General features: G+C 34.1%; 1 protein-coding gene across 2 annotated transcripts in view; it reads left to right on the top strand.

Moving 5' to 3' along the window:
- The window catches only part of RASA1 (RAS p21 protein activator 1), a 110,820-nt gene that overhangs the window by 55,536 nt on the left and 27,711 nt on the right, over nt 1-27,573 (top strand). For both annotated transcript variants that reach the window (XM_086697277.1, XM_025924799.2), the window contains exons 6-11: nt 2,664-2,695; nt 11,947-11,999; nt 14,355-14,505; nt 19,207-19,285; nt 25,254-25,374; nt 26,353-26,509. In XM_086697277.1, the coding sequence (XP_086553403.1) occupies nt 2,664-2,695; nt 11,947-11,999; nt 14,355-14,505; nt 19,207-19,285; nt 25,254-25,374; nt 26,353-26,509 (593 nt within the window). The remainder of the gene's footprint in view (nt 1-2,663; nt 2,696-11,946; nt 12,000-14,354; nt 14,506-19,206; nt 19,286-25,253; nt 25,375-26,352; nt 26,510-27,573) is intronic.

Raw genomic sequence — 27,573 nt, 5'->3', positions numbered from 1 at the left:
AGCTTAGTTATATTACACATACATTATCACATGTTTCTACATTTTCAGTTTTTCCATTTTTGTTGTCACTACATAATATAGTATTAGAAATCTTATCACTATAAAAAATTGTGCATTTCTTAATAGCAGGTCTGCGTTCAAACAGTATTTGCATTTCGGAGATAGTACTCAGTATCACTGAATCATATCCAAAATATTACAGTTTTGGAATTCACCCTTCTTTTTGGATTTGGTTAGGGTGATGGAATGGTTTCCTTTTATCTTTCATAACCTTCAGAGCTACTGTTTTTAAAATATGTCATGAACCTGGTAATATTCTGAAACCTGTGCTTTGATTATTGTTGCAGGAAGACAGCAGGGGAGAATATTTGTCTTTGTTATTCTTTTGACTAATAGAACTTGATATGTAAAAGTAAAACATACTGACGAAAAGTGGAGGGAGGTTGAGGAAATGGTATGATAAATTCCATACACATAGTTACTTAATAGAGGAGCTGGCATTAGAACTTCTAATTCCTAGGTTACTATTTGGAGTTTTACAGTAGGAAGGGATATTTATTCCATATAGGCCAGAAGTGTTCAAACTGAAGAATCTCACTGGTTTTACTTATGAAATTTCTTAGTTAAAATTTTTTATGTTGGATTTTTTTTTTCTCCTTGCTATAACCCCCTTTCCCCCATTTTTCTGATTATTTGAAGGATTTATAGTATAGTTTAACTTTTCTTTAGCTCTTGAATTCTGGGTCAAATCCAACTAGGTAAACTTTAAGAAGAATAAGTGTAAGTTATCCAAGGAGTACAGAAAAAAAAAAAAAAAAGCTCAATTTAAGGTAAAGAGACATGACCTCATGTCAATAAAAGGAAAAAAATAAAAACAATAATTCAGTATGAACAAAAAATGTGATGTAGCTGCTAAAAAGGAATATAGTCATACTTTGGATTAATAGTGGAATAGTTTCAAGGTAGAATTATAAATAGGTTTCACACTAATATGTATAATAAGTTTTCATAATGGTCTTCATTGGAGCATAGTGATTCCTTGTAGGTTGAAAAGCCATTTAGAGATTGTCTAGATTTCAGACATTACTTTGGTGGTTGGATTTAAGGATTTTCCCGCTCTGAACTTCTGATTACTGTTGTCCAAGCACATTTATACTTTTATGCCTTAAATCTAGAATGTAAGCTCTGTGAGAATTTTTGTCTCTAATTCAGTGATGTATTCCCATAGCAGAATAGTGTCTAGTATTAGTAAACATTCAGCAAATGTTTGTTGAATGAATATCTCTTTGCCTATACTTTCTCCTCTTCCTTGACACTCTTGCCCTGCTACACCACTAACTTGTAAAATTTGATTCATTTTTATCAATTCAGCCCAGATGTTGCCCCTTTTTTCACAGAGGTTTTATGCCTATCTTAGTCTAAATTGTTTTCTCTTGTGTTTTTATAGCACCTTGTTAATTCTGTATTTTACTACACTGTATAAAATTAATTTATGGTGTAAACCAGTTCTATAGAGATGAACTCCTTTTGGGCAATGATAATACATTTTGTTTTTGTGGGGGTTTTTTTGTTTGTTTTTTAGCATACTGCTTTCATATAGTAGGCATTCAGTGAGTGTGTGGTTTTACTTTGGGTAGGTATTTGATGAGTGAGGAAAAATTGAGGGAAGTAAATCCATGGACAGATAGACTATTTTTCTACTCTTTCCTTCATTATTCAGTGAAGACTTGGTGCCAGATACCCAGTTTTGCTGGGTTCTAGAGGTACACCTCAAAAATATTCAGTGCAACCTATATGAACAGCATTGTGCTAGTGATTATGGTGGTGGCAGGTGTTAAAGAATAGGTAAGAGGTTACGATGCATGTAGCCACTATACCGGAATGAATAAATAACGCCAGTGTATCTTAAATAATAGGAATGCCAAATAGATAAGGTTAAAAAGATGATAAAAGAAGGATGTCTTTTTGATTTAAAGTAAAAGTTTATATTTATGTTCTAGGGACTCATTGTTGTACTGAGGAGGTAGTATTTGAAGAAGATCCTACCTAGATAGTAGGAAACAGGTAGGAAACAGTGAGTGAAAAAGACATCCTAGGTTAAAAAGAATAAGCTAGGTGGTAGGAGAATGTGGATCAGCAAATAGGTAGTTATGTGTGACCATGGTATAGATAGCTTAAGAGAGTTGGTAGTATGAGACAGGAAATGTAGACTTGAGTTCTATGATAAAGGATTTTGGTTTTATAAAAGGAATTTTTAGGAAGTAGAGCAGTATTAAAGGTTTGGTTTTTACATTTTGTTTGTTTGTTTGTTTGTTTTTTGTTTGGTGTACCTTAGTGCAGGACAAAGTTGCAGTTGAAACTGAAGAATCCAGATTGGAGTAGTGAGATCGTGGGGTGAGACAGGGCACAGAGGTAATTAAACTAGTTCGGCTTTGGTAACTGTTGAAGAAAAGAGAACAAGGGCCTGGATTAGAGTAACCACAACAAGTAAGGGAGAGAGTCTTAGAAAGACATTTCTTGAACTGATACATCTTTTCTTGTATAAGTAAATATTAGGGACAGGGTAGAGATGTGTTTGAAGATATGATTTTTATTAACTTTAATGAAAATAGATGTAATAGTTAAAACTGTATAAAATACTGTCTTAATATCTTATCCTTTAGGGCCGGGAAGAAGATCCACATGAAGGCAAAATGTGAGTTTGTGTTAATTTTTAAATGGAAAAAGGAACTATGTTGTAAACCTACTAATTGGAAAACTTAGGCCAAAATTTATTTTAAAAGAAAATTGCTACTTTGGGAGCTGACTTAAGAATGGTTTTTATTTGGCTCGAGAACTGGTATGTTAAAATTTTCTTTAGGATCTATGGGTAGTTTTATTTTTAAATAACGATGGTGGCTTTTACTATATAGAACTCTTCTAGCACCAAACTAAAGGCTTTTCTATAAACAACATTAATAACATCATGAATGTCATGATTCATAATATTTTTGTTTCCTTACTGATTTATTTATAGCATTTCTTGTTTTTGTAACCACATCTTTTGGGTATTTTATGTTTCAGTTTTTTTCAGTTTGTTTTGTGTGAGAGAGAGAGAACTTTTCAGCAAGATCATGACTCTTTACCGTATTTATTAAGATTCTACAAGGCCTTTTTTTTCATAATCTTTCCAGGCTGATTTTAGGTATCTTGTAAGGGCTAATTCAAAGACCACGTATTACTGTACTTAATATTTGCCACAGTCATCTCTTGTATTTCAGAAGTTATTAGCTGTTAACAATAACCTCCTATGGGAAATTTACTCTGATTTTGTTATTGTCCTTGGAGATCTATTTTAGTGTTTTGCTCATCCCTCATTTACTGTGCATAAAAATTTTCTTTTAAAGACGTTAACTCTTGATCCCAATTCTGTCTTACTCATGATTTTAATTAAGACCGTTCATCTTTTGATCTCTTTTCAGTGGAACACTTTTTTTCCTTACCATCCTGTCAGTGTTGATGAATGCAATTTAAAGGTGCCTCTCAAGTGTTTGCTTATTCTCTTTTCTAACCATTAGAATACAAAAACAGTAAGCTGAATTCTCCACTTTCAGTAAACCTCACTTAGTTCCTGACGCTTCCTTTAAGTAGAACATATGAAATGTTTTCTGAATCTATTTTCCTTGTTGTTTGTGTAGGTGCAAAATAGCCTCCATGAGTGAGAATGGTACATTGTTGACTGTATTTGTGTGAAGTTTTCCCTCTACCTGTATCACATTACAAATTCTAATTAGTGTTTGGGGGAGGCATACTGATAATGTAAGCAAATGGAATGGGTCAGGTATAAATATTCTTATTTTTCCCAAATTAAAATAATGCTGATCTTTCTTATTTTCCTTCTATGATGAAGATTAAGGTACATGGAACTGGCTCCCTACAGTACAAACAACAGTGCAAAGTATGGTGATACATGGCAGTTAACATTCTCTCTTTGTATTAGAGAGTGGGAAGCCAAAAACTAGTAATGTTTCCCTGCAGTAAGTTGACTGCTGTAATTGATGTGTGCAAAAACGGGAGTCCAGTGTTGCGAGATCTTCGTGATTTTCAAGATACAGTTGAAATCTGTATTTTTATCTCTATTTAAAATAATACCATAGATATATTTTTAAAAGAAAAGAAAAAAAATGTTGGTCACATGCCACTAAATATTTAAAGCTTCATCCAGTTTTCTCACAGCATAAAGTATAAATCCCACTTTTGCTGGGAATGTTTTTTAGTTAGTACATCTCTGAACTTTGTAATTATCTACTCATTTGGTATTTAGTGTAAGCTAAATTTGCGCTGTTGACTTATTTTATGTATTTCTCAGCTCCCTCTAATTTCTTAAGGTGGAGACTGGCAGTGAAGCAACCTCAGTAGCATCCATGAGTGCTCTTTGAGACTAAACAAATGTAACTTGAACTGTGTTTCTTTCTGGCTCCCTTTTAACAATGATATAGACATCAAGTCCTGATAATTTTGTTTTCTAAAATATTTTTTTTTTTTTGAACATTTATTATTGAGAGACAGAGAGAGACAGCATGAGCAGGGGAGGGACCGAGGGACCGAGGGACCGAGGGACGGGGAGACAAAGAATCCAAAGCAGGCTCCAGGCTCTGAGCTGTCAGCACAGAGCCCGACACAGGGCTCAAACTCACAAACTGCGAGATCATGACCTGAGCTGAAGTCAGACGCTTAACCGACAGAGCCACCCAGGCGCCCCTAGAATATTTCTTGAATGTGTGTCTTCTTCTCAATCTTAAGCAACCATACTCTAGTTCAGGCCCTTTTCTTTATTTTTTTTTTTTAATTAAAAAAACTAATTGACGATAGATGACACACAGTGTTACATTAGTTGCAGGTGTACAACAAAGTGATTGAACAATTCTGTACATGATGCCCTGCGCCCCCCAGGTGTAGCTACCATCTGTCACCATACATCATTATTACAGCATCCTTGACTATATTCATTATGGTATGCCTTTTGTTCCTGTGACTTACTCATTCCAAACTAGAGGCCTGTATCCCCCACTCCTCTTTATTCCTTTGCCCATCCTCCACTCTGGCAACCATCCGTTGGTTCTCTGTATTTATAGGTCTGTTCTTCTAATTTCTTAACAGGACTTGATGTAGCAGTAACCTCCAAGTTGGTTTTCTTTGATGCTTTCAGTCTCTTTAAATCCTTTATTCCAGTAGCAAGCATAATCTTCCTAAAACCCATATCTGACTGCATCACTTTTGCACTTAAAAGCATTACCTTATTCTCTGTCATCTTTACCTTAGCAGAGCCTGAAACGATCCTCTCATCTGACTGTTGTGTCCTTTACTAGTCATATCTCTTTTATGTTTATATTCTACTCTCCAGCTTGTCAATCTTCAAATGTGTAAAACTGTTTTTCACCTTTGTCTAAGCTACTTTCTAGGTCAGAATACCACTGCATTATGTTTGGTTAATTTCTATTCTTACTTAATGACTTAACTCACTTATCACTTCCCAAGAAGTCTTCCTTTATCTTCTCCCTCACATGTTCCATAGAGATGGTGCCCTCCTCTTTTATTCCAAAAATGCCCTCTGTGCATTTCTATCACTGCACTTTATTATATTTTTGACATTGTTTTTGTAGTTATACAGTATTTGTGTTGCTTTTTCTTATTGGAATGGGAACTTTGTAAGAACAGGGACTCCTCTTTCTATCATTGGTGTAAACCATGTGTTTGAAATATTTACATTTTACATATAGGTAATAAATGTCTGAATGAGGAAACTCAGATCTACTTCTTTCACAAAATCATTATTGCCGATTTGTTCTCTAAACCCCGTTTGGTGTTCCTCACTTGGAATTCCCTTGTTTTTCTTTATTCTTGCTATAAAAATATAGGAATAGCCTTTGAGGGTATCTACTCATCTCTCCCCCAGAATATAAAAACCCTGTTCTAGCCTTTGTAGGAAATGGTCATTTAGATTATACTTGAATGCAGTATGGAACCTTACTACCTTTTAAGGAAGCCTGGATTGCTCCAGTTGTTGTGTACTTGCTGTATAGTATTCATAATTTGCATTGAGTTAATGAGTTAATGGTGGGAATAATGTTAAAGAGGGAATTTAAAAGTTTAACATTTCATTCATGTGAAAAGGTAAATATTGTTATATTTTGATAAGTAATAGTATGGGTAATTTAAAACAATGTTAACAGCTTCTAAATCTGTAACACTGGGCTTTAGAGCACTTACATGTTTTAGACTTGTAGTATTTTTATTTTCCAGCTATTTTTGGGTATATATCTTTTTTACTGAAATAACACTATACTTATTCATATATATAATTAGCATGCTCAGAAGTAATTTTTAATGTGCCTTTCCAGAATGTATTAAATACAGCACAGTGTTCTGAACACATTCATTCAGTGAAACAACACTGAATTTATTAACATACATAATATACAATGAACTTTTTTTTATGTAGAGGAATTTCTAATTTTTATTAAGAAATTTTTAATTGGAGTATAACTAAATCCAATGTTAAATTTGTTTCAGGTGTACAATATAAATAATTATTCAACATTTCTATATATTACTCAGTGTTCATTGGGATAAGTGTACTTTTAATCCCCCCTATCTGTTTCCCCCATCCCCATGCCTTCCTCCCTCTGGCAACCACCAGTTTGTTCTTTGTATTTAAGTGTGTTTTTTGTATATCTTTCTTTGTTTGTTTATTTTGTTTCTTAAATTCCAGACAGGAGTTGAATCGTATAATATTTGTCTTTCTCCGTCTGACTGACTTCCATCCATGTTGATACAGATGGCAAAAATCTCTTTCTTTTTTATGGCTGATATTCCATTGTATGTATATACCACATTTTTATCCATTCATCTATCCTTGGGCACTTGAGTTGCTTCCATATTTTGGCTACTGTAAATTACATGACATTAACCGTAGGAGTGGATATATCTGTCTTCTTTGGAAAGATGTCTATTCAGGTTCTCTGCCCTCCCCTCCCCCCCCCCACTTTTTTTTTTTTTTATTGAGAAACAGAGAATGAGACTGAGAGTATGAGCAGGGGAGAGGCAGAGAGAGAGGGAAAGAGAGACTCTTAAGCTGGGCATGGAGCCTGACTCAGGGCTCCATCTCATGACCCTGAGATGATGACTTGAGCCAAAATTGAGAGTCCGTTCCTTAGCCGACTGAAGCATCCAGGTGCCTCTCTGCCCGTTTTTTTAATTGAAATATTTATTTTTCTAGAGTTGAGTTTTAGAAGTTCTTTATATATTTTGGATATTAACCCCTTATCAAATACATCATTTGCAAATTCAGTAGGTTTTCACTGTGCAGAAACTTTTAATTTTGATGTAGTCTCAGTAGTTTACTTTTGCTTTTGCTTCCTTTGCCTGAGGAGACCTATCTAGAAAAATATTTCTGGGGCGCCTGGGTGGCGCAGTCGGTTGAGCGTCCGACTTCAACCAGGTCACGATCTCATGGTCCGTGAGTTCGAGCCCCGCGTCGGGCTCTGGGCTGATGGCTCAGAGCCTGGAGCCTGTTTCCGATTCTGTGTCTCCCTCTCTCTGCCCCTCGCCCGTTCATGCTCTGTCTCTCTCTGTCCCAAAAATAAATAAACGTTGAAAAAAAAAAATTTAAAAAAAAAATATTTCTATGGCTGATGTCAAAGAAATTACTGCCTGTGTTTTCTTTAAGGAGGTTTATGATTTCAGGTCCCCCTTTATGTCTCTAATCCATTTGGAGTTCATTTTTGTGTATGGTATAAGAGAGTAACCCAGTTTTCATTCTTTTGCATGTACGTGTCCAGTTTTTTCAACACCATTTATTGAAGAGACTGTTTTTCTCCCCCAGCATATATTGTTGACTCCTTTGCCCTAGATTAATTGACCACATAATTGTGAGTTTATTTCTGGGCTCTCTTTTCTGTTCCATTGATCTATTGGGTCTGGGTTTTTGTTTTTTGTTTTTTGTGTACTGTTTTTTGCCGGTACCATACTGTTTTGATTACTACAGCTTTGTAGTATATCTTTATATCTGGGATTATGATACCTCCAATTTTGTTCTTCTTTTTCAAGATGGCTTTGGCTCTTGGGGGTCTTTTGTGGTTCCATGCAAATTTTAAGATTATTTGTTACAGTTTTGTGAAAAATGCTATTGGTATTTTGATATGGATTGCCTTGAATCTATAGTTTGCTTTGGATAGTATGGACCTTTTAACAGTGTTCTTCCAAGTCATGAGTATGGAATATCTTTCCATTTGTTTGTGTCATCTTCAGTTTATCAGTGTTTTATAGTTTTTAGGGTACAGGTCTTTCATTTCCTTTAAGTTTATTCCTAAGTATTTTATTATTTCAGGTGCAGGTGTAAATGGGATTGTTTTCTTTTTTTTAATATGAAATTTATTGTCAAATTGGTTTCCATACATCACCCAGTGCTCATTCCAACATATGCCCTCCTCAATGCCCATCACCCACTTTCTCCTCCCTTCCATCCCCCCATCAACCCTCAGTTTATTCTCAGCTTTTAAGAGTCGCTTATGGTTTGCCTCCCTCCCTCTCTTCCCCCCCTTCCCCTCCCCCACAGTCTTCTGTTAAGTTTCTCAGGATCCGCATAAGAGTGAAAACATACGGTATCTTTCTCTGTATGACTTATTTCACTTAGCATAACACTCTCCAGTTCCATCCACATTGTTATAAAAGGCCATATTTCATTCTTTCTCCTTGCCAAGTAGTATTCCATTGTATATATAAACCACAATTTCTTTATCCATTCATCAGTTGATGGACATTTAGGCTCTTTCCATCATTTGGCTATTGTTGAAAGTGCTGCTGTAAACATTGGGGTACAAGTGCCCCTATGCATCGGCACTCCTGTATCCCTTGGGTAAATTCCTAGCAGTGCTATTGCTGGGTCATAGGGTAGATCTATTTTTAATTTTTTGAGGAATCTCCACACTGTTTTCCAGAGCAGCTTCACCATTTTGTAGGGTTATTCGTATACAGTATCATGTCATCTGCAAATAGTGAAAGTTTTAATTCTTCTTTACCTATTTGATGCCTTTTACTTCTTTTTCTTGTCTGATTGCTTCAACTAAGACTTACAGTAGTCTGTCGAATTAACTTCGTGAGAGAGGACGTTGTCTTGTTCCCGAATTTAAGGGAAAAGCTCTTAGTTTTTCATCATTAAGTATGATGTTACCTGTGGGGTTTTCATATATGGCCTTTGTTATGTTGAAGTATGTTCCCTCTTAAACCTAGTTTGTTGAGAGTTTTTATCAAGAATGGATGTTGTACTCTGTGAAATGCTTTTTTCTGCATTTGTTGAGATGATCATATGGTTTTTATCATTTCTTTTGTTAATGTGATGTATCACGTTGATGGATTTGCAAATATTGAACCACATTTGCATCCCTGGAATAAATCCTGCTTGATTGTGGTGAATCATTTTTTTTTAATGTGTTGAATTCGGTTTGCTAGTATTTTGTTGAGGATTTTTACATGTGTTACTCAGATTTTTGTTTTTTTTTTGTAGTGTCTTTGTCTGGTTTTGGTATCAGAGTAATTAATGTTGGTCTTGAAGAATGAATTTGGAAGTTTTTCTTCCTCTTCTATTTTTTGCAATAGTTTGAGAACAATAGGTGTTAACTTTTCTTTAAATGTTTGGTAGATAGATGGCACCTGTGAAAGTCATCTGTGAAGTCATCTGGTCCTGGACTTTTGTTTTTTGGGAATTTTTGCTTATTGAGTTTGTCTCATTGCTATTAACCAATCTATTCAAATTTTCTGTTTCTTCATGATTCAGTTTTGGAATAATATTTGTTTCCAGGAGTTTATTCATTTCTTCTAGATTGTCCAGTTTATTTTACAGTGTTTAGTATTTATGTGATGTTGGTTGTTACTTCTCATCCTTCATTTATGATTATATTTCCTTCAGTTCTCTTTTTCTCCTTTATGAGTCTATCTAAATGTTTAATATAATTTGCATATATTTTCTAAGAACCAGCTCTTGGTTTCATTGATATTTTTCTGTTGCTTGTTTTGTTTTTGTTTCTGTTTCTTTTATTTCTACTCAAATCTTTATTATTTCCTTCTTTATTTTGACTTTGGGCCTTGTTCTTCTTTGCTAGCTCCTTTAGGTCTTAGGGTTAGATTGTTTATTTGAGATTTTTCTTATTTCTTGAAGTAGGCCTGTATTGTTATAAAGTTCCCTCTTAGAACATTTTTTGCTGCATCCCAAAGATTTTGGACTGTTTTGATTTTCATTTGTCTCATGTATTTTTTGATTTCCTCTTTGATTTCTTGGTTGACCCATTCATTGTTCAGTGTAGCATGTTATTTAGTCTATATGTATTTATGTTCTTTGGAGATTTTTTTCTCATGATTGATTTCTAGTTTCATAACATTGTGGAAAGAAAAGATGCATGATATGATTTCAGTCTTTTTGCATTTCATTCTTTTTGAATGTCTTGAATTTTTTTTGTGGGCTAATGTGATTTACCCTGGGAAGTGTTATGCAATGTCCTGTATATATCTGTTAGGTCCATCCAGTCTAATGTCCAATGTGTCATTCAAAACCACTCTTTTCTTGTTGGTTTTCTGTCTGGATGATCTATCCACTGATATAAGTGGGATGTTTAAGTCTTCTACTGTTACTGTATTACTGTCAGTTTCTTCCTTTAAGTCTTAATAGAGTTAATAGCACTATGTATTTAGGTGCCTCCATGTTGGGTCCATAGATATTTATGAGTGTTATATCCTCTCATTAGATCATTCCTTTTATTATTTTATTATGTCCTTCTTTGTCTCTTGTTCACAGTCTTTGTTTTAAAAGTCTATTTTGTCTGATAAAATTATTGCTACCCCAGCTTTCTTTTCACTTCCATTTGCCTGGTAAATGTTTTTCATCCCTTCACTTTGAATCTGCATGTGTCTTTAGGTCTGAAATGAGTCTCTTGTAGGCAGCATTTAGATGGATCTTGATTTTTTTGTTTTAGTCTTCTAGTATTTTTACTTTCCAATTTGTTTTTCAAGCTACCATCAAAAATAATAGTAGATTCTAAAAATTAATGACAAAGTAATAGAGGTATGATCTAGGGTTGTCAGCTTGGCTTTAACAGGTGCTAATCAACAAGATAGATAATAGATATTCAGGTAAATGAAAGGAGATTTTAAGAAATTTAATTACTAATAATTAATTTTTAAAACCAGATGTGTCATTTTATTTTAAGGTAAAGTTTAAATACTGTAGTTATATGCAGTGGATCTTGACTATAATGCCATTTATAATAATTTCTAAATGCTTATTTTAAGTATACAGAAACTAAAATACTCTAGCCATCTAATTTGTTATGCTATCAGCTCAAACAGAATTAGGAATGCTAAGATATTCTTTTACTTCAGTTTTTGATGCTGGTATCCAGTCTTTGTCATGGCTCAGCCTTATTTTCTGACTTTAAGGAAAGTATTAACCAGTCAGGTCTATTTTCTTTCAAGAGAGAACCTATCACCTATTGTAGGGGAAGTTCATTTTGAGAGTAATGTGAGGAAAATTCACTGAGTAATTTTTTTTCTGGATAAATCTGTAGTGGGCTCTACCTGTACCATCCCTCCTAATACAAAGAAAAGAGAACACTAGCTATGATGTAAGCATATAACAGTTTGTCATTCTCAGAATTAAAATCATTGCTGTTTTTGTATTGTTAACTAATAAGGAAATTATAGTTCATACTAGTCCCTGATTTTTCTATATTTTGTTGAAAGTATGTGTGTTTAACAAAGTGTAGTAACATAAATGTAGAAGGAATAAGATAATTTGATCAGTTGTATTTGTATTTATTTCATTATTGCACCTTGAATTAAACTTGTGTTTAATTTTGATTGTATAACAGCAAAAAGGACTTTAGATTCACATATTTAATTTGTTCTCCTTTTAAGATGGTTCCATGGGAAAATTTCCAAACAAGAAGCTTATAACTTATTAATGACAGGTAATTGTATATTCACTTGCCTTTTCTAATATCTTTATTAAAAAAGTAAAAGAGAAAACCAACAATTTATCATCTGTTTTGCCTTTAGCACTAATATGACATTTATACATACTGTAATTTCTTGCCCACCACAGAGAAACTGGTGTACTTGTTATCTGGTGTTTTTTAGTTGAATACATATATGCAGTATAAAATTCAGTGACGTGTTTCTTTCTGTCTGAGTTCCCAATTTCTTCACTAGAAGCAGCACCAGATGAGAGGTTTTTTTCTGTATTTTTGTAAGTTTTCAGTGTCTGTATGTATCTCCCTTCCTCACTTCTGCATGCACCCCTAAACATACCCCCTGCACACACATTCACAGGAATGTGCAACACACTTTTTTCATGTTAGAATATATTTTGGGTGATCATTCCATATCTGCTTATATAAGTTTTCATTATTCTTTTGAATGGCCATAAGCTTCTGTTAGATAATTATGGTTTTTATATATCTATAGAGGAATATTGTGTAGTTTTTATTTTTTTGCTCTAGCAGATGTTCTTGCATTTATCTTTGTGCACTTGTGGAATTACAGAACTGTGCCTTATTTAAAATATATTAATTTCAACCTTTCCTAAAACTCTGGTTATAGAGGTATGTAAAGTAAAAATTGACTTATATTGTGGGTTTATCATTTAAATTAGAAACAATCCTGTCATCATTTATCCTAACATTTAATACTGAATTAATTTAACTACAAAATATCTCTTTAGTAAACCACACTTTATAAGGATTTGAGACCAGCTTAAGCCATAATCTACAGTTGAGAAATATTAGTTCTTTAAAAACAACCAGTGTTTGATAGTTTCTGTATATAGTGATTATTAAAGGTGTTATCTGAATTATTGTTTTGAATTACAGGAATTGCAGTTTAATATAATTAATTCTTGGCTCTTTTGAAAGAGTCAAGACAGTTTCAGAGGTGTTTGATTTTCTTGTGAGGATGTAGGTTAAGCAGGTTAAAAATAAACATGATGATGCTGCATGGTAGTAATACACACCAGACCCTCAACCAACATGACATGCTATCAGCCTTGAGAGTGGAACCAAAATATTTATTTTAATGAATTTACTGAATTTTGAATATAAGTTTATATTTTTGAACTTGCACCATCAAGGACTTGAAGCACTCATTCTTGTTTTAGGCATTTCAACTTGAAAAGGAGCTAAACTTAATTTCTATACGTTACTTTTTATTTCCTTTGGGTCATGTGCTCTTTTAAGAATCTGGTGATATTTTCCCCTGAAAAGTGCACCTAAGCACTTGCATGCATAATTTTGCATGAATTCCTATTCTTTGTATTGAACATGAAATTACTTGGTAGTAAGTGTCTTGGCTAGATGATTGGAGCTGTCGATAATTTACATGAAAATTACATCTCATATTCTAAGTGTTCATTGTGTTTTCCTAAAAGCAATCAGGTTCTGATGTTTCCTGTTTGATTAGTACTTAAGACAAAGAGAAAACTAAGCATTTTAGTTTTAAGAGTCACTGCCTATCAAAGATATCAAAAAGACCTCCCTAAAATTAGTGAGAAAATCTTAAAATATGATAATTTATTTTTATGTGACTTTTCAGGTTCTTACCTATTAAATGAAATGTAGTGTACATGTACTCATTTTCATGAGGTGTACACATATTTCATTTTTAATCAACCTTTATAAGCTTTGGCACTATTTTATTACAGTTATTACTTTTTTTTTTAAGTGTTTGTTTATTTTGGAGAGAATGAGTGGGGCAGGGGCAGAGAGAGGAAGAGAAAGAATCCCAAGGAGGCTCTGCACTGTCAACAGAGTGTGATGTGGGGCTTGATCTCAAGACTGTGAAATTGTGACCTGAGCTGAAATCAAGAGTCAGACACTTAACTAACTGAGCCACCTAGGTGCCCCTATAGTTAGTACTTTTTCATGTTTAATCAGAAGCATTGATGAAATAGAGTATTCCTAAACAAAATTTACTGTTTGTAATTTATTGACTATTCTTACTAAGAGGATTTACAGACAGTATGTGGCCATTTTACCCCATATTCTCTGTTAGATTATTCTTTCCAAGTTATGACAGGTATAGACATTATTAACCAGAAATCACTGCTGTAGACTTCCGTATTTTTATGTGTTACACAAATGCAACATCATGGGCGGTTGTGACTCATAAACTAGAAAATACAAAAATGTGTTAAAATAGTCTTTATTATAAAGCAAGTTCCTGGTGAAAGTTTATGACTTTTGAATGTACTTTATAATTAGGATACTTAACATTTTTTTTCTTTTTTATTTGATAATTAGGAAATAAAACTAACAGCTTCATTTTTACAGTTGGCCAAGTCTGCAGTTTTCTTGTGAGGCCTTCAGACAATACTCCTGGTGATTATTCACTTTACTTTCGGACCAATGAAAATATTCAGCGATTTAAAATATGTCCAACACCAAACAATCAGTTTATGATGGGAGGCCGATATTATAATAGGTAAGTTGTGAGAGATTTTAGTTATCTTTTACTTTTGGCAAAAATAGTTGAAATTTCAATAATGTAGTATATCAGATTCAAAATTGCATAAAAGTTTCTTCTTAAAATTTATAAGGCCTTCATTATAATTTAGTAGTAGTCATGTCCAAGAATTCTTTAGACAGGGTCAAACATGAATATAAGTTAATAATTGATAATTTGTTTTCTTCTAAGATAATTTATGTTGTTGATTATGCACAAACTGTTTACAGAAAATTTGCTAAGTCCTTATATTATCTGTAGGATAGCAAAACATCTGTTCTAAGAAAAAGAAAATATTTTACATTTTCTTATCAGTGAGACATTTTAATAGGAAAAAAGGTTCTTAAAGAGTAAACAGAGACTTGTTACAAATGTTAGTCCTGTAATTGGTTTGTTCTCAAGTTGGTATTTCTTTGTTGTAATTATTGGATCCTACTTGTCATTTTTAAAGTTCTAAGTAAACTTCTTGCTTATCCCAAAACTCAGAATGAACTTTAGCCACTTGATCAGAAAAATAAGTTAATAGAGAAACTGTATGATAGAATGTTAGCTTTTTAAATTTTTTTCTGTATATTAGAAAGTAATCTTTCATTCCCCCCCCCCCCCCCCCCCGAATGTAAAGAATTTCCTATACTGATAACTCTAGAGTGGCATTATCTTCCTCTTGGAAGCTTTTGTAAACTAAAATGGTGCCATTTGCCTAGGTTACTCCCTTAATACCACAGCAGTATTTTCCATTCTATTTAGAATTTCTCTTAATTCCAGCTTGACCTCTGAGTGTATAGAGATTCAGCAGGTGGTTCATCTTAGAAAACAATACAAACAAAAAACAAGTAGAACTTGCTTGCCTAGGAGGCCAGTGGACAGTGATAAGATATCAAATGGAAGATGTGAGTCTAGTAATTGGGATCCTTTTTCACACTTCTTATAGAAAAGCTGCTTGAGTGGCTTCTGTATTATAGTTCGATCTAGATACCCTCACTGAAAATCCACCTAGCTGCACTTTGAGCTCTATATAAAGGTCAGTTAATTTTTCCCATTGTCCAGTTTTCTAGGGATTTGGAATATATAAAACTCTAAGTTGAAAACATATTCTTAACTAAATTGATAAATGTCTGTCTGGAGACCAATTTTAAAGATAAAATAATTTACATAGATTTATTTTCAGGGAAGTTTGTTTACTGACTCAAACTTTGTTATAATGCACATTCTGCAAAGATGAAAATTCTTCCTGCATAATGGAGGATGTCTTTTTTATTGATAAAGAACTGAATGAAATAGGAAGAAAGAAGTATTTGAAGTATATTTCTTTCTAAATTATTATAAAATTATTAGTCTGCTTGCAAAATGATGAGTCAAGGGGCGCCTGGGTGGCTCAGTCGGTTAAGCCTCCGACTTTGGCTCAGGTCATGATCTCGCAGTTTGTGAGTATGAGCCCCGTGTCGGGCTCTGTGCTGACAGCTCAGAGCCTGGAGCTTGTTTCAGATCCTGTGTGTCCCTCTCTCTGCCCCTCCCCCACTTGTACCTTGTCTCTCTCTCAAAAATAAACATTAAAAAAAAATACTTTAATAAAAAAAAAAAAAGCAAAATGATGACTCAAAATTTTTTAAGTAGATACTAATTTAGTGGTTGTGATCATTCCCCCAAATTTTCTTTTTAGTTTTATTTATTTGATAAAGTTCAGGAGCATTGTTGTTTCTAGTATTAATGTTAAAAAGTTTTTTTTAATGAAAGCTAGAATTATGTAAATCTGATGCCTGAAAAAATGCAGTTTTACAGTTATTTTGGGAATAGATATTTCAGCATGGAAATATATTCCATTTCAACATTAGTGTCAATAATAAAGTAACTCTTGGAAGATACATGTTTGTGGGACACCTGGCTTGAGACTCAGTTGGAAGAATATGCGATTCTTTAAAATGTTTTTTTTTTAATGTTTATTTATTTTTGACAGAGACAGAGCATGAGCAGGGGAGGGGCAGAGAGGGAGGGAGACACAGAATCTGAAGCAGGCTCCAGGCTGTGAGCTGTCAGCACAGAGCCTGACACGGGGCTTGAACTCACAGACCGTGAGATCATGACCTTAGCCAAAGTCGGATGCTCAACTGACTGAGCCACCCAGGTGCTCCACAGAGTATGTGATTCTTGATCTCAGGGTTGTTGAGTTCAAGCGCCATATTGGGTATAGGTTACTAAAATATATATCCAACAAAAAAAGATACAACTTGGTGATTAGCAATGATTATTTAGATATGTAAATATAAAATGGGAATATCCATTAAATTTGTGTAACAGAGACATACTCTACTGTCTTCTCCCTATTAATTCTACATTAGCTTTTTGATAAAGAGATAACACTTAAGTCTGTTTCATTTAGAAACTGCTTTGTTGAAACATAACCTTAACAATCCTATATTAAAACTTTTAGAAAAGCAGGAGAGTCATTTAACAGCAAATAAAATTCAGTGAACATTTATTAACTAATTTTCTTTGTGAAATGTACAGCTCCTGTGCATATTCATTAAAGAGAAAAATCTATGAAGTACAGGTCTATGAGAAAAGATGGTAGGCTGACTGATGAGTTCTGGGATGTAAACGTGGACATAGGAGAGTCAGTGGAAAGAGGGTAGTTGAGATGGTGATGAGAATGGGGGCGCCTGGGTGGCGCAGTCGGTTAAGCGTCCGGCTTCAGCCAGGTCACGATCTCGCGGTCAGTGAGTTCGAGCCCCGCGTCAGGCTCTGGGCTGATGGCTCGGAGCCTGGAGCCTGTTTCTGATTCTGTGTCTCCCTCTCTCTCTGCCCCTCCCCCGTTCATGCTCTGTCTCTCTCTGTCCCAAAAATAAATAAAAAAAAACGTTGGAGATGGTGATGAGAATGAAGAGGGAGGTAGGATTTTGGTCAGACCTTAAAGATTACTAACATTTATCTAGGGGTTCAAGAAGAGAGAGACACACATTTATTAATTTATTTATTAAGTAAATTACTAAAATGCAAGTATAAAACATAGTAGTATCTCTAGAAACTCACATTTATTTTACAAATCAACTTATAGTGAACATGTTTTAGTTTTCTGAGATGTAAATCTATCTGATTTCATGTCTAAAACCTTTATGGAATGTCTAGGAAATTGTGGTTTGTTGTGTCTCCCTTGATTATTGTTTTAGGTATATCTGGGAAGAATATGAACTAAAGTAATTTAAAGAAATCTTGAAAATCCAACTCATTGGTAAAAACATATCTGGTTGTCACACACTTTTAAATTTGTTCTTGGGCAGTCTAAAGTGTACTCCATAGCAGTGTCCTGTTCTTTGAGCTCATGGACAAGAATTATATGGTGACACTGACATGATCCACAGGATCAACTGCATTTTACACTTAGAAACCTTTTAATATTTGCTATTTCTCATAAATTTGATGCTTTTTGCTTCGAACCACATCGTCATCTCTGTGATGGTATCTGTCTTCACATGTATTCTTTTCTGATTATCTTTTTCTTTTAACATTTTTGGATTTGTATGTGGTATTACGTATTTTCTTTAAAAGCTTGTAACCGTCCTTGTCTTTTTAATATTAATACATTTTTATGTGTCTCATTTTGCACCTCTCTCTTCGTTGTATAAAATGCTGCGTCTGGTATTTAGTTCATATCCACTCATAATTGATTTTTTTATTAATCTTTTCAAGTCTTCTATTTTGCTGTTTTTAACATTATATGTGGTTTAAATTAATTTTGTAGTATAGCAAAGTTATTTTATCTTTGGAGATCTATATATGTATATATACATGTGTATCTTTGTGTGTGTGTGTGTGTATACACATATGTCTCTAAAGATAAAATGTATCTTCCAATTCTGTTAGTAGGGAAAACTGTGGAAAAAATCAAGTGGAAGGTTAAATAAGATCTGTTTTGAGAAATGTTTGCTAGCTGTCCCCAAAGTACCCATTCCTCCAGTATATTAAAGAATAGTTTAAAAGTGTAGGATTTAAGTATTCAGGGCAATAAAAGGGCCTACTGATTATACAGAACACTTTTATATTGAAAAAACTCATTATACCATGCTAAAATCTGTGTTAAAATACATTATATAATGTCATTTTATTTTCAGCTTTATTGGTAAAATTTCCCAAGTAGTAGGAATATTTTGTAGCATTGTTTATAAAAATTATGAATAAGCCTTTCCTGTTGTAGCAATAATCCCACATGTAAAATCAGCTCCTAGTCTTTTGTTTGTTTCTGCTTTTACCTGCTGTGAATATGTTTTTTGATCTAACTTCATCTGATTGTTATAAAAGCAGAATGTAAGTGTTTTGAGGATAAAAATTCTTAAAATTTACTTGAAGTCAGTACTTTATATCAGTTTTCTCAATTGCTCTTTTAAAAGTAATGCTCTTTTAAAAAAATGGTAGACTTTTATTCTTTCCTTACTTGTAGTGACTTCTTGAGTATATGTATGCAACACTGGAATCTCTGATTCAGGTTTTTCTGACCTGTAAACCAATTCTTGATTTTCTAAAATAATGTGACTATTATAATCATATTTGCTATTAATATATTTGGGTTATATGCTTGGGAAGAACGCAAATGGATAATCCTTGCTAATAGGGTTTTTGTGTATTTTCAAGATTTGTATTTTTTATAAGACAGATTATGTCAATATTAGTTATTTTTATTTTTAACAGCATTGGGGACATCATAGATCACTATCGAAAAGAACAAATTGTTGAAGGGTATTATCTTAAGGAACCTGTACCAATGCAGGTCAGTGTTGTTTTTCTTTTTGCAATAATAAGCATTTTATTTTAAAATGCATTTTTGGTAGTATGTTTTATGCACACATTCATGCATTTAAAATTGGGTAAAATTTAAAACTGCCATTATTCTGATTGTTTCAGAAAGTAAATTGTAAGAGAATCACTTAGTTTTTATTTATGTTGTTTCTAGCCTTGGTGCCTTTTTGAGAATAGAAGGAGTGCTGGGGCAGAAACCAAGTTTCAGTGGGTCAAGGAGTGAGTTTGTTGGAGGCAAAAGTGGAGACAGCAAAGATAAATCACAGCCGGGCTTACCTAGGTGAGCTTGGTAAATAAAATAAAAATGATGTCTAGAAGAAGATACAGGGCTAAGAGAGGTTTAAACTTTTTATTTCATTGTTTATTTGCCTATAGGCTTACGGGGAGAGAGTTTTGAGCACATGTGTATGCTCTGGGTAAAGCCACTAGTAAAGAGGAGAGTGGGTGAGATGTATTGGCAGAACCTGATGTACAAGGTCTTAGGGAAGGCAAGAGTGGTTCACATCTTCCACATAAGAAGAAAGATTGGTCTTGAACAAGAGGGCCTGTTGAATATTAGCTGCTTAGTGCATAGGGTGATTGCTTAGTCTGTTTATTTTTTACACTTCCTGGAGAGTGTTGGGGAAAGCTTGTGGCAGAGGTTAGGAACAGGTATTTCGAAAGAGTGATTAAGAATTTTCCTGTGTGGAAAATGGAGGCACTGATACTTTAAGGATATAAAGAAGGATTGTAAGAATTTTCAGTTACCCAAATAAACTTCCACAGTGTTTGGTTGTGTCTCTAGCTTCTCAATTTTCCCTCCTCCTAACACGTTAGTTTCAGATGGCTATACCTGCTAGTCATTACAGTTGCTGAGATGCGGTCATTATCTGATGCTTAATATTAATTCAAGAATCATCATCATCTTGTCACACTTAATATAGCTTCATTCCTTGTAGAATGCATGGTCCACGAGAGCAGGGATGTCGGGTTGTAGTTCCAGTGCCTAGAATAGTACCTGGCATGAGGTATTCAGTCATTGTTACTGAATGACTATGTGCTCCCCAGTTGGAAGACCACTCGCTTCACCCCCTCTGTATTATCACTGATGTCTCTTAATCTCATTGTGCTTGCTGCTGTCTTCATGTCAGCCCCTTCCTATAGGCCTGTGTAAACAGTTCTAGTTGAAGATCCACCTCCAGTTTCACTTCCTTCTTGACACCTGCCTAATTACTGCAGTCAGCACTGATGTCCTGCTTTCTCTGGCAGTTCTGGCAGACATGGGCTGTTCACTGTGCTTAACGAACATTAACACTAACTTTTTTTGTTTGTTTATTTTAAATAACATAGTATGGTACATGTTTTCTAGAAGCACTGCTCAAGGTCTTTTTTATTAGGGGTCAGAGGTGCCTTTACCTGCAGATGACAGATTCTGCCACTGCATCCCATTGCTATGTCCTGAATTCTGATTCACATTGGACGTTAGATTAATGATGGCTTTAATTTGTTTTAGAGGTCTACAGATTTTACTGTGTTGGCCTACAGATTAAGTCAGACTTTTCCCATCTTGAAATTGTGCTTAGGATTTATTGAATTTTTTTAGAAAAAATTACTTTTTAGAATAAAAAAGCAGTAAGTTTGGCATCTAGTCAAACATCTAGACATGTAGACATCTAAATAAATTTAGAATAAATTTGACATGTAGTAAATGTTTTTACCTAAGTTATAAGGTTGTTTTAAGAAATTACTTCATGTATACAGTCTGCCTCATGCTTGGGTTGCTGTTTAATTACTGAACAAACCCCAAATTGTTGTCCTTTGCAAAAGTGCCAATCAATGCATCGGATACTTCAGAAATAACCAGTGCTACTTACAAGGCAGTTTGATTACTACATAACAATGATTAAATGCTATTTGAAGTCTATTTTGGGGAGCCTGGAATAAAAGTAAGTTACTGTAGAAGTTTGGGAATCTTGATACTTAACTATCCTTCCCAGCAGGATTCTATAAGAGAACAGAAAGGGTACTAATCTTTTATTATTGAAAAACTGATTAGCTCCCTCTCCCTAAGGGGACTCTGCATACCCTCACCCAGAGTAAGATGCTGGAACAGAAAAGAGTAGAATCCTAGCTAAGTCTGCTTACTTTGTGGAGCTAACACTTCTCAAGACAGACACTAGAAGAGAAGGAGTCTTTTGAGACAATGCAGCCCACAAGAAAATAGCCAACATTTTTTAAGCACTATGTTTTAGATACCGTTCTTAAATGTATTAATTTTTTCAACAACTTGATGATGTTGCTACTGTAAGACAGGGAAATTCAGACTGGAGAAGATAAGTAAATTATTTAGGGCGTCAAGTTATTCTTGACTCTTCTTTCTCTCCTATGCTTTGTATCCATACTGTCAGGAACACCATGCTGCCTCTGCCTTCCAAATAAGTCTAGAACATGACCACCATCAGAATCTGACTTTCATCTCCCTGTTTCCACTTTCACCCCTTAACACTGAATAATTGTCAGAGGGATCCACTTAAATTGTGAGTCAAATCATTTCACTCCTCTCTTTAATATTTGCATATGTTCTACATTTCATTTAGAGTGAAAGCTAAAGTCCTTACAGTGGCCTGTCAGACTCTTAGATGGTCTCTCTTTGGTTCTCTGAACCTGTCTCTTTCTGCGATCCTTCTCTCTCACTTGTGTTTGTTTACTCATGCTGGCTTCTCTGCTATTTTTTAGAATATGCCACGCTCTTTCCTGTATTAGGATCTTTACTTCAGCTGTTTACTCTGCCCACAATGTTTTTTTAATCAAATATCCACTTGCCTCATTCTCTTATTTCTTTCAGGTTTTGCTCAGAAGTTACTTCACAGTGAGACTTGCCTACACACCTTATTTAATACTGCTACTCGCCCTTACCATGTAAAGCACTTAACAAAAGCACTTAACATTTATTAACTTATGATTTATTTGTTATGTTTATTATCTTTCCTCATTAGAATATAAGTTCTCTGAGGATAAGGATCTTTGGTTTGTTCACTGATGTATCTCAAAAACTAGAGCAGTACCTGGCACTCCACACACATTTATTGAATTAAATGTGACGGAGCATTTAAGACTTCTCCAGAAGTGTGTAGAGAGTAGGCCCTGAAGCTTTCCCTCTTGTCATCTAGTGTTTTATTGGAACTTGGAAAGTGAATTTGTGTTCTTGGTCATAGTGTCATCTAATTTATTAGAATCCTTTGGGAATTGTAAATTAGTATATCAGTCCCTGCCGTAATACAATTTAGAAAAAACCTGTAGAGATTGTCTGAAGTCATATGTTTAAATCTTAATATTAGTTATACATCGTAAATAACTGACTACAACAGTGCCCCGTTCCATAGCCAATACTAAATATTATCATTATTGAAATAAAAGACTGATAAGTACAAATCTATATAACTAGGAACGTAGTCATTACTCTTTATCATCTGGGTCCAGTGTATCCTTTTAAATTTTTAATTCTGAAGTCATTTTATGAATAATTCTTAGAAGTGGGAATAAAGGTATAGTCCAAAAAAAGTTACTAGAAAATTCATTAAGAATTTAAACATAGCAAACTCGAATATTTTTCTGAATTTCCTTGGTTATAAAGGCTTACATACTTGAAATAGGCAGCTAACTTAACCTACTGTCATGCGTGGACCTGGATATTTCCATCTTGTAAATCCTAATTCCAGATTTCATCTCTCATCAATTAGAGATGCAGTACATCTCTAATCAACTCTTGCCTATAATTACACTGATTCTTCTTCCCACACTTTCACGGTCAGAATCTGATACTGATTCCAGATGTAAATATGTCTCTATGGGTTTTAGTTTGTGATTCTTGCTGGTTTGTCATGTACTTGAATGATCAAATGGAATATACTTTAAAAACTTTCGGATGGCTTATAGTTTTGTTGGTAGACTACAGTGTTCTCGACTCCATAAAGGTAAAATATTTTCCTGTTTAGATTTATAAACATCAATTGCAATGATAAATATGGTGAGTTTAAAAAATTCTACAGTTACCTTTGGTTACAAAGTACCTTTTGTGTGCTTAAAATTACCTTAAGTAAATCTTGGTGCACAAACATAAACATTTAAAAAGCCCTTATTTCTTAAGATCAAAACAGAGCAATCTAGATTCTTGTCACAAAATATTGCATGATGACATCCTTCCTACTAAATGATTGACTAGATAAAAACACCATATTTCCTTTTTTTCTCTCTTAGAAATGTATGATTTACTCAGTGTTTCTTGAGTTTGATAAAGTTCACCGAGGATACTATCATCTTCTCAAAAATCAATTTTATCATCACAGTAGATCCCAAAGTGCTGCTGCCTCTTGGCATTCATCTTAATCTTTCAATAATTGTCAGACATCTTCTCATGTCAGGTTTTCCTCTTTGCTAATATGAGCAGAATATTAGGAGTTCTGGGCCATGTTCAGTGAAAGCTAATATAAAGATAACCTAGATGGTCTTACATACTTTTTTGAAAGATGCTGCAACACTTGGCAGCACAGTCAAAAGACAACAACAAAGGGTGAGGCAACAGAGATGATTGATTTCACTCTTGCATCATCCTCTAAGCCAAGCGGTTGGCAAACTGTTTTGTAAAGGGCCAGATTATAAATATTTTAGGTTTTGCAGGCCATTCAGTCTCCATCTCAACTGCTGAACTATGCCTTTGTAGTGTGAAAGCAGCTACAGACAAAACATAAAGGAATGAGCATGGCTATGTTTTGATAAAACTTCATGTCCAGAAACAGGCAGTGGGTTGGATTTGGCACAGGGGCCATGGTTTGCCAACCCCTACTCTTTAGCATACTTGGGAGTTAATTGCTGAAAAATGATGAAATGGTTTATAAGATGATGAGATAGCAGAATGTTTCAAGATATGGGAAGAATAAGATTTGTGAAAATCTCATATCTTAGATTTCTAAAAAGATCATATGGACCCATAAGGTCTCTTAGAAAAAAAGTCATAAAATCTTAAGCCTAGCAAATACTAAGAAGTGCTCAACAAAGAAACTAAAAACTGAAATTGAGTCCAGTGGGTCCCAGTGGTAATATTGATGATTGACTTATTTTGGAAAGATCGTTATAAAGATACTATATTCTTCCTGACATCAGAATTAATTTTGTTATTTGGGAGGATTTAGCAGTTAAGACACATGCATGCATTCCTGTAAGTCAAAGAGTTATGTAAAACCACGAAATAAAAGTTACAAGGTTATGGGAAAGTGACGTTAGGGGTATAACACTCAAAAACCTCTTCAGTAACACATACAGATGAGAACGTAATAAAATGTAACACAGTTTTTATATGTGCTAAATGGTTCCAAGATATTTACTACAATAAATATGGCACTTTACCTTGAAAAAGACATGAGGTTTACTTGCGTAAGAGGCCATCAGAAGGGTTGTGAATACTGTAAAGTGGTAGGAGAACTATTTGAAATCAGATGGCGTAATATCAGGTGTGGATACATGGGTAAGGCATATAGCGCTTGGCGAACTGAGAGGGCTGTTAGTACTTGAGGTGTGTTTTGTATACTCCCATGCATCTCATTTCAGCTGTGTGCAGTTTTCTGCATTCGCCTAGTGATTCTCGCAGATGTAACTGCATCAGCAACCATGAATTTGGTTCTGCTTAAATTGGTTCCTAACTTAGCAGTTCTGTTGGGACAAAGTCATGTTTTCAAAACAGCGTTATTTGCTGTAACACAACAGAACTGTATTTTTGAAAATTTCTTTGAAAAGCAAAGGATCTCTGAATATAGGTGTTAGTGTTATTTTAAATTTTAGCATTAAAACCTTTTTTAAATGTCTAGATAGACAAGCAGCCTGGCTTTTAATTAGTAATCAAGTAGGTTTTGCTTAATTTCCATCAAGAATTCATGAAATAATTTTTAATATTTTTAAAAATTCAGGATCAAGAACAAGTACTCAGTGATACAGTGGATGGCAAGGAAATCTATAATACGATTCGTCGAAAAACAAAGGATGCCTTTTATAAAAATATTGTTAAAAAAGGTTATCTTCTGAAAAAGGGTAAGTGTTAACTTGAAGACTAAAGATTAAATTTCAGTATTTTACCATTAATATTTAGTAGAAACATTGCAAATATTGGGCATAAAAATTCCCATAGAGATTTGTATTTAATAAGTTGTTTTGACACGAATTATTATTTAGTAATTGACCATTGTTTAAAGCTTGTATGTAAGGATCCTTCAAAATGTAGAGTTTAGGTGTATTACGTCAACATGCCCCAGCAGAGTTTCATAAAATGGGCTTCCATATTTCCAAGTGTATCTTTTAAATCTTAAAGTCAGTTCCAGTGCAAGGTGTTGGATTCTTTGCCACCTCTCCACCCCATACTTCATTATTATTTTTCTTTTTTAAGAGAAACTTTTTTGATACTTGTCACACTCATTGTTTCCCTTTTTTTTTTTAATTTTAAGTTTATTTAGTTATTTTGAGAGAGAGACAGAGCATAGGCACATGAGCTGGGGAGGGCAGAGAGAATCCCAAGCAGAGCCTGACATGGGGCTCAAACTCATGACCCATGAGATTGTGATATGAGCAGAAATCAAGAGTCAGATGCTTAACTGACTGAGCCACCTGAGTGCCCCAAACACATTCACTGTTTTGATGTTTCTGTTTTATAGATTTGCCTCATTTTGACATAAAGAAATGTCACAGGGTTGGTTGTTAGGGGTGTGGTAGAAGAGTTTTTTTTCTTACGACTAGAAAAAAATTACACCTAAGCAAGAGTTTTAAAGATTTTATCTTAATGAAATCTCCAGAGATGTAGTTCAGGTAATTTTGTCATTTACAAGGCATTTTTCTACAGATAAATAGAGGCATTTTTTCATTTTATAAGGATTGGTGTGTTATTGAAGCTTTGGAATAAAAATGGAAACATGATTTTTATATTTAGCAATAATGATTTTTATGACTTAATATATATATCACTTAATAGTTTATTATTTGGCTAACGGGAAGCATTTTTTTTTTTTTTTTTAACAGGCAAAGGAAAACGGTGGAAGAATTTATATTTTATCTTAGAGGGCAGTGATGCCCAACTTATTTATTTTGAAAGTGAAAAACGAGCTACAAAACCAAAAGGATTAATAGATCTCAGCGTGTGTTCTGTCTATGTTGTTCATGATAGTCTCTTTGGCAGGTAAGAAATTGGTTTCCTATTTCTTTTTAGAATTGTTTTAATAATAAAACAGGTGGATGTGTTCAGATCATTTTTCAAAACCTAGCCAACTGATTCTGTGAGTCCTAAAATCATCTTAAAATGTCAGATTTACTTTGTAGGGTAATTTCTGTCTTCCTTATTTATTTTAGACTAACCTGTGCCTGAAATTCTACTCTTGTATTACATAGAAATCTTTGGAATGACACTTCCTTTAGTAAAACAGAACCTGCATAAGGCATGTTTCCTCCCTGCCCCACCACCAGTCTTTTGAGTGACTGACTTGGAGTCTTGTCCTCTTTCCTATTGAACTCTGAACTCACTGCATCTGATAGTCAAATACACTCAGTTGTACTATTAGCTTGATAGGCCTGTTCCTAAAAAATGTGATATTAAGGAACAATTTTAATATAAAAATAATTGCTTCCTAGGAAACAGGAGAGTACTTCAGATTTGGAGTTGAAACATTTTTTTTTATATTAATTTCAGAGCTTTTCAAAAAACAAATATAAATGTATAAGCTAAAGGTGTATCCTGGACATCAAGGCAAATCCAGCTCTTGATTACGTCTAGTTTTTTGATTAGGAACCCTGGCCTTTACCTTTCCCCATCAGTATTACTAATAATCCATTCTGGAGCCTTTTTAGATGTATGTATCATTTTCATTACTTACTGTTACTAATAAAACACAAAGCCGTTAAAACAAATGGTTTTTACAACTTTTTTTCTGCTGGAGGATGGCATTTCTAGTAAGCAAGTCTGGCTTTATCTTATTTAAGTTGAGAAAAGTTCATGTAGAGCATATGGCTTTGTCATTTCTTCTTTCCAAACTGGGTTTAGGAATAGTGTTATTGTGTAATTTTAATTATGTTATTGTGTGATTTTAATTATAGACAAATTAATCAAAAATTTAGTCATTTTTTTTAAATGGTCAAGGTTTGAGAAATGCTGACTCGAACAGGTAGTTTATCTTTATAACAGGGCTTTTTGGAGCCTTAGCCCAAATGTGGGAGGAGTTATCAAAGTCCAAAGGATTCATGAAAATA

This window comes from Puma concolor, chromosome A1 (assembly GCF_028749965.1).
Source record: "Puma concolor isolate L17-30 chromosome A1, mPumCon1.1.hap2, whole genome shotgun sequence".
NCBI classification, from domain to species: Eukaryota; Metazoa; Chordata; class Mammalia; order Carnivora; family Felidae; genus Puma; species Puma concolor.
Note: the sequence above shows the minus strand (reverse complement) of the source record. Positions and strands in the feature narration are given on the sequence as shown.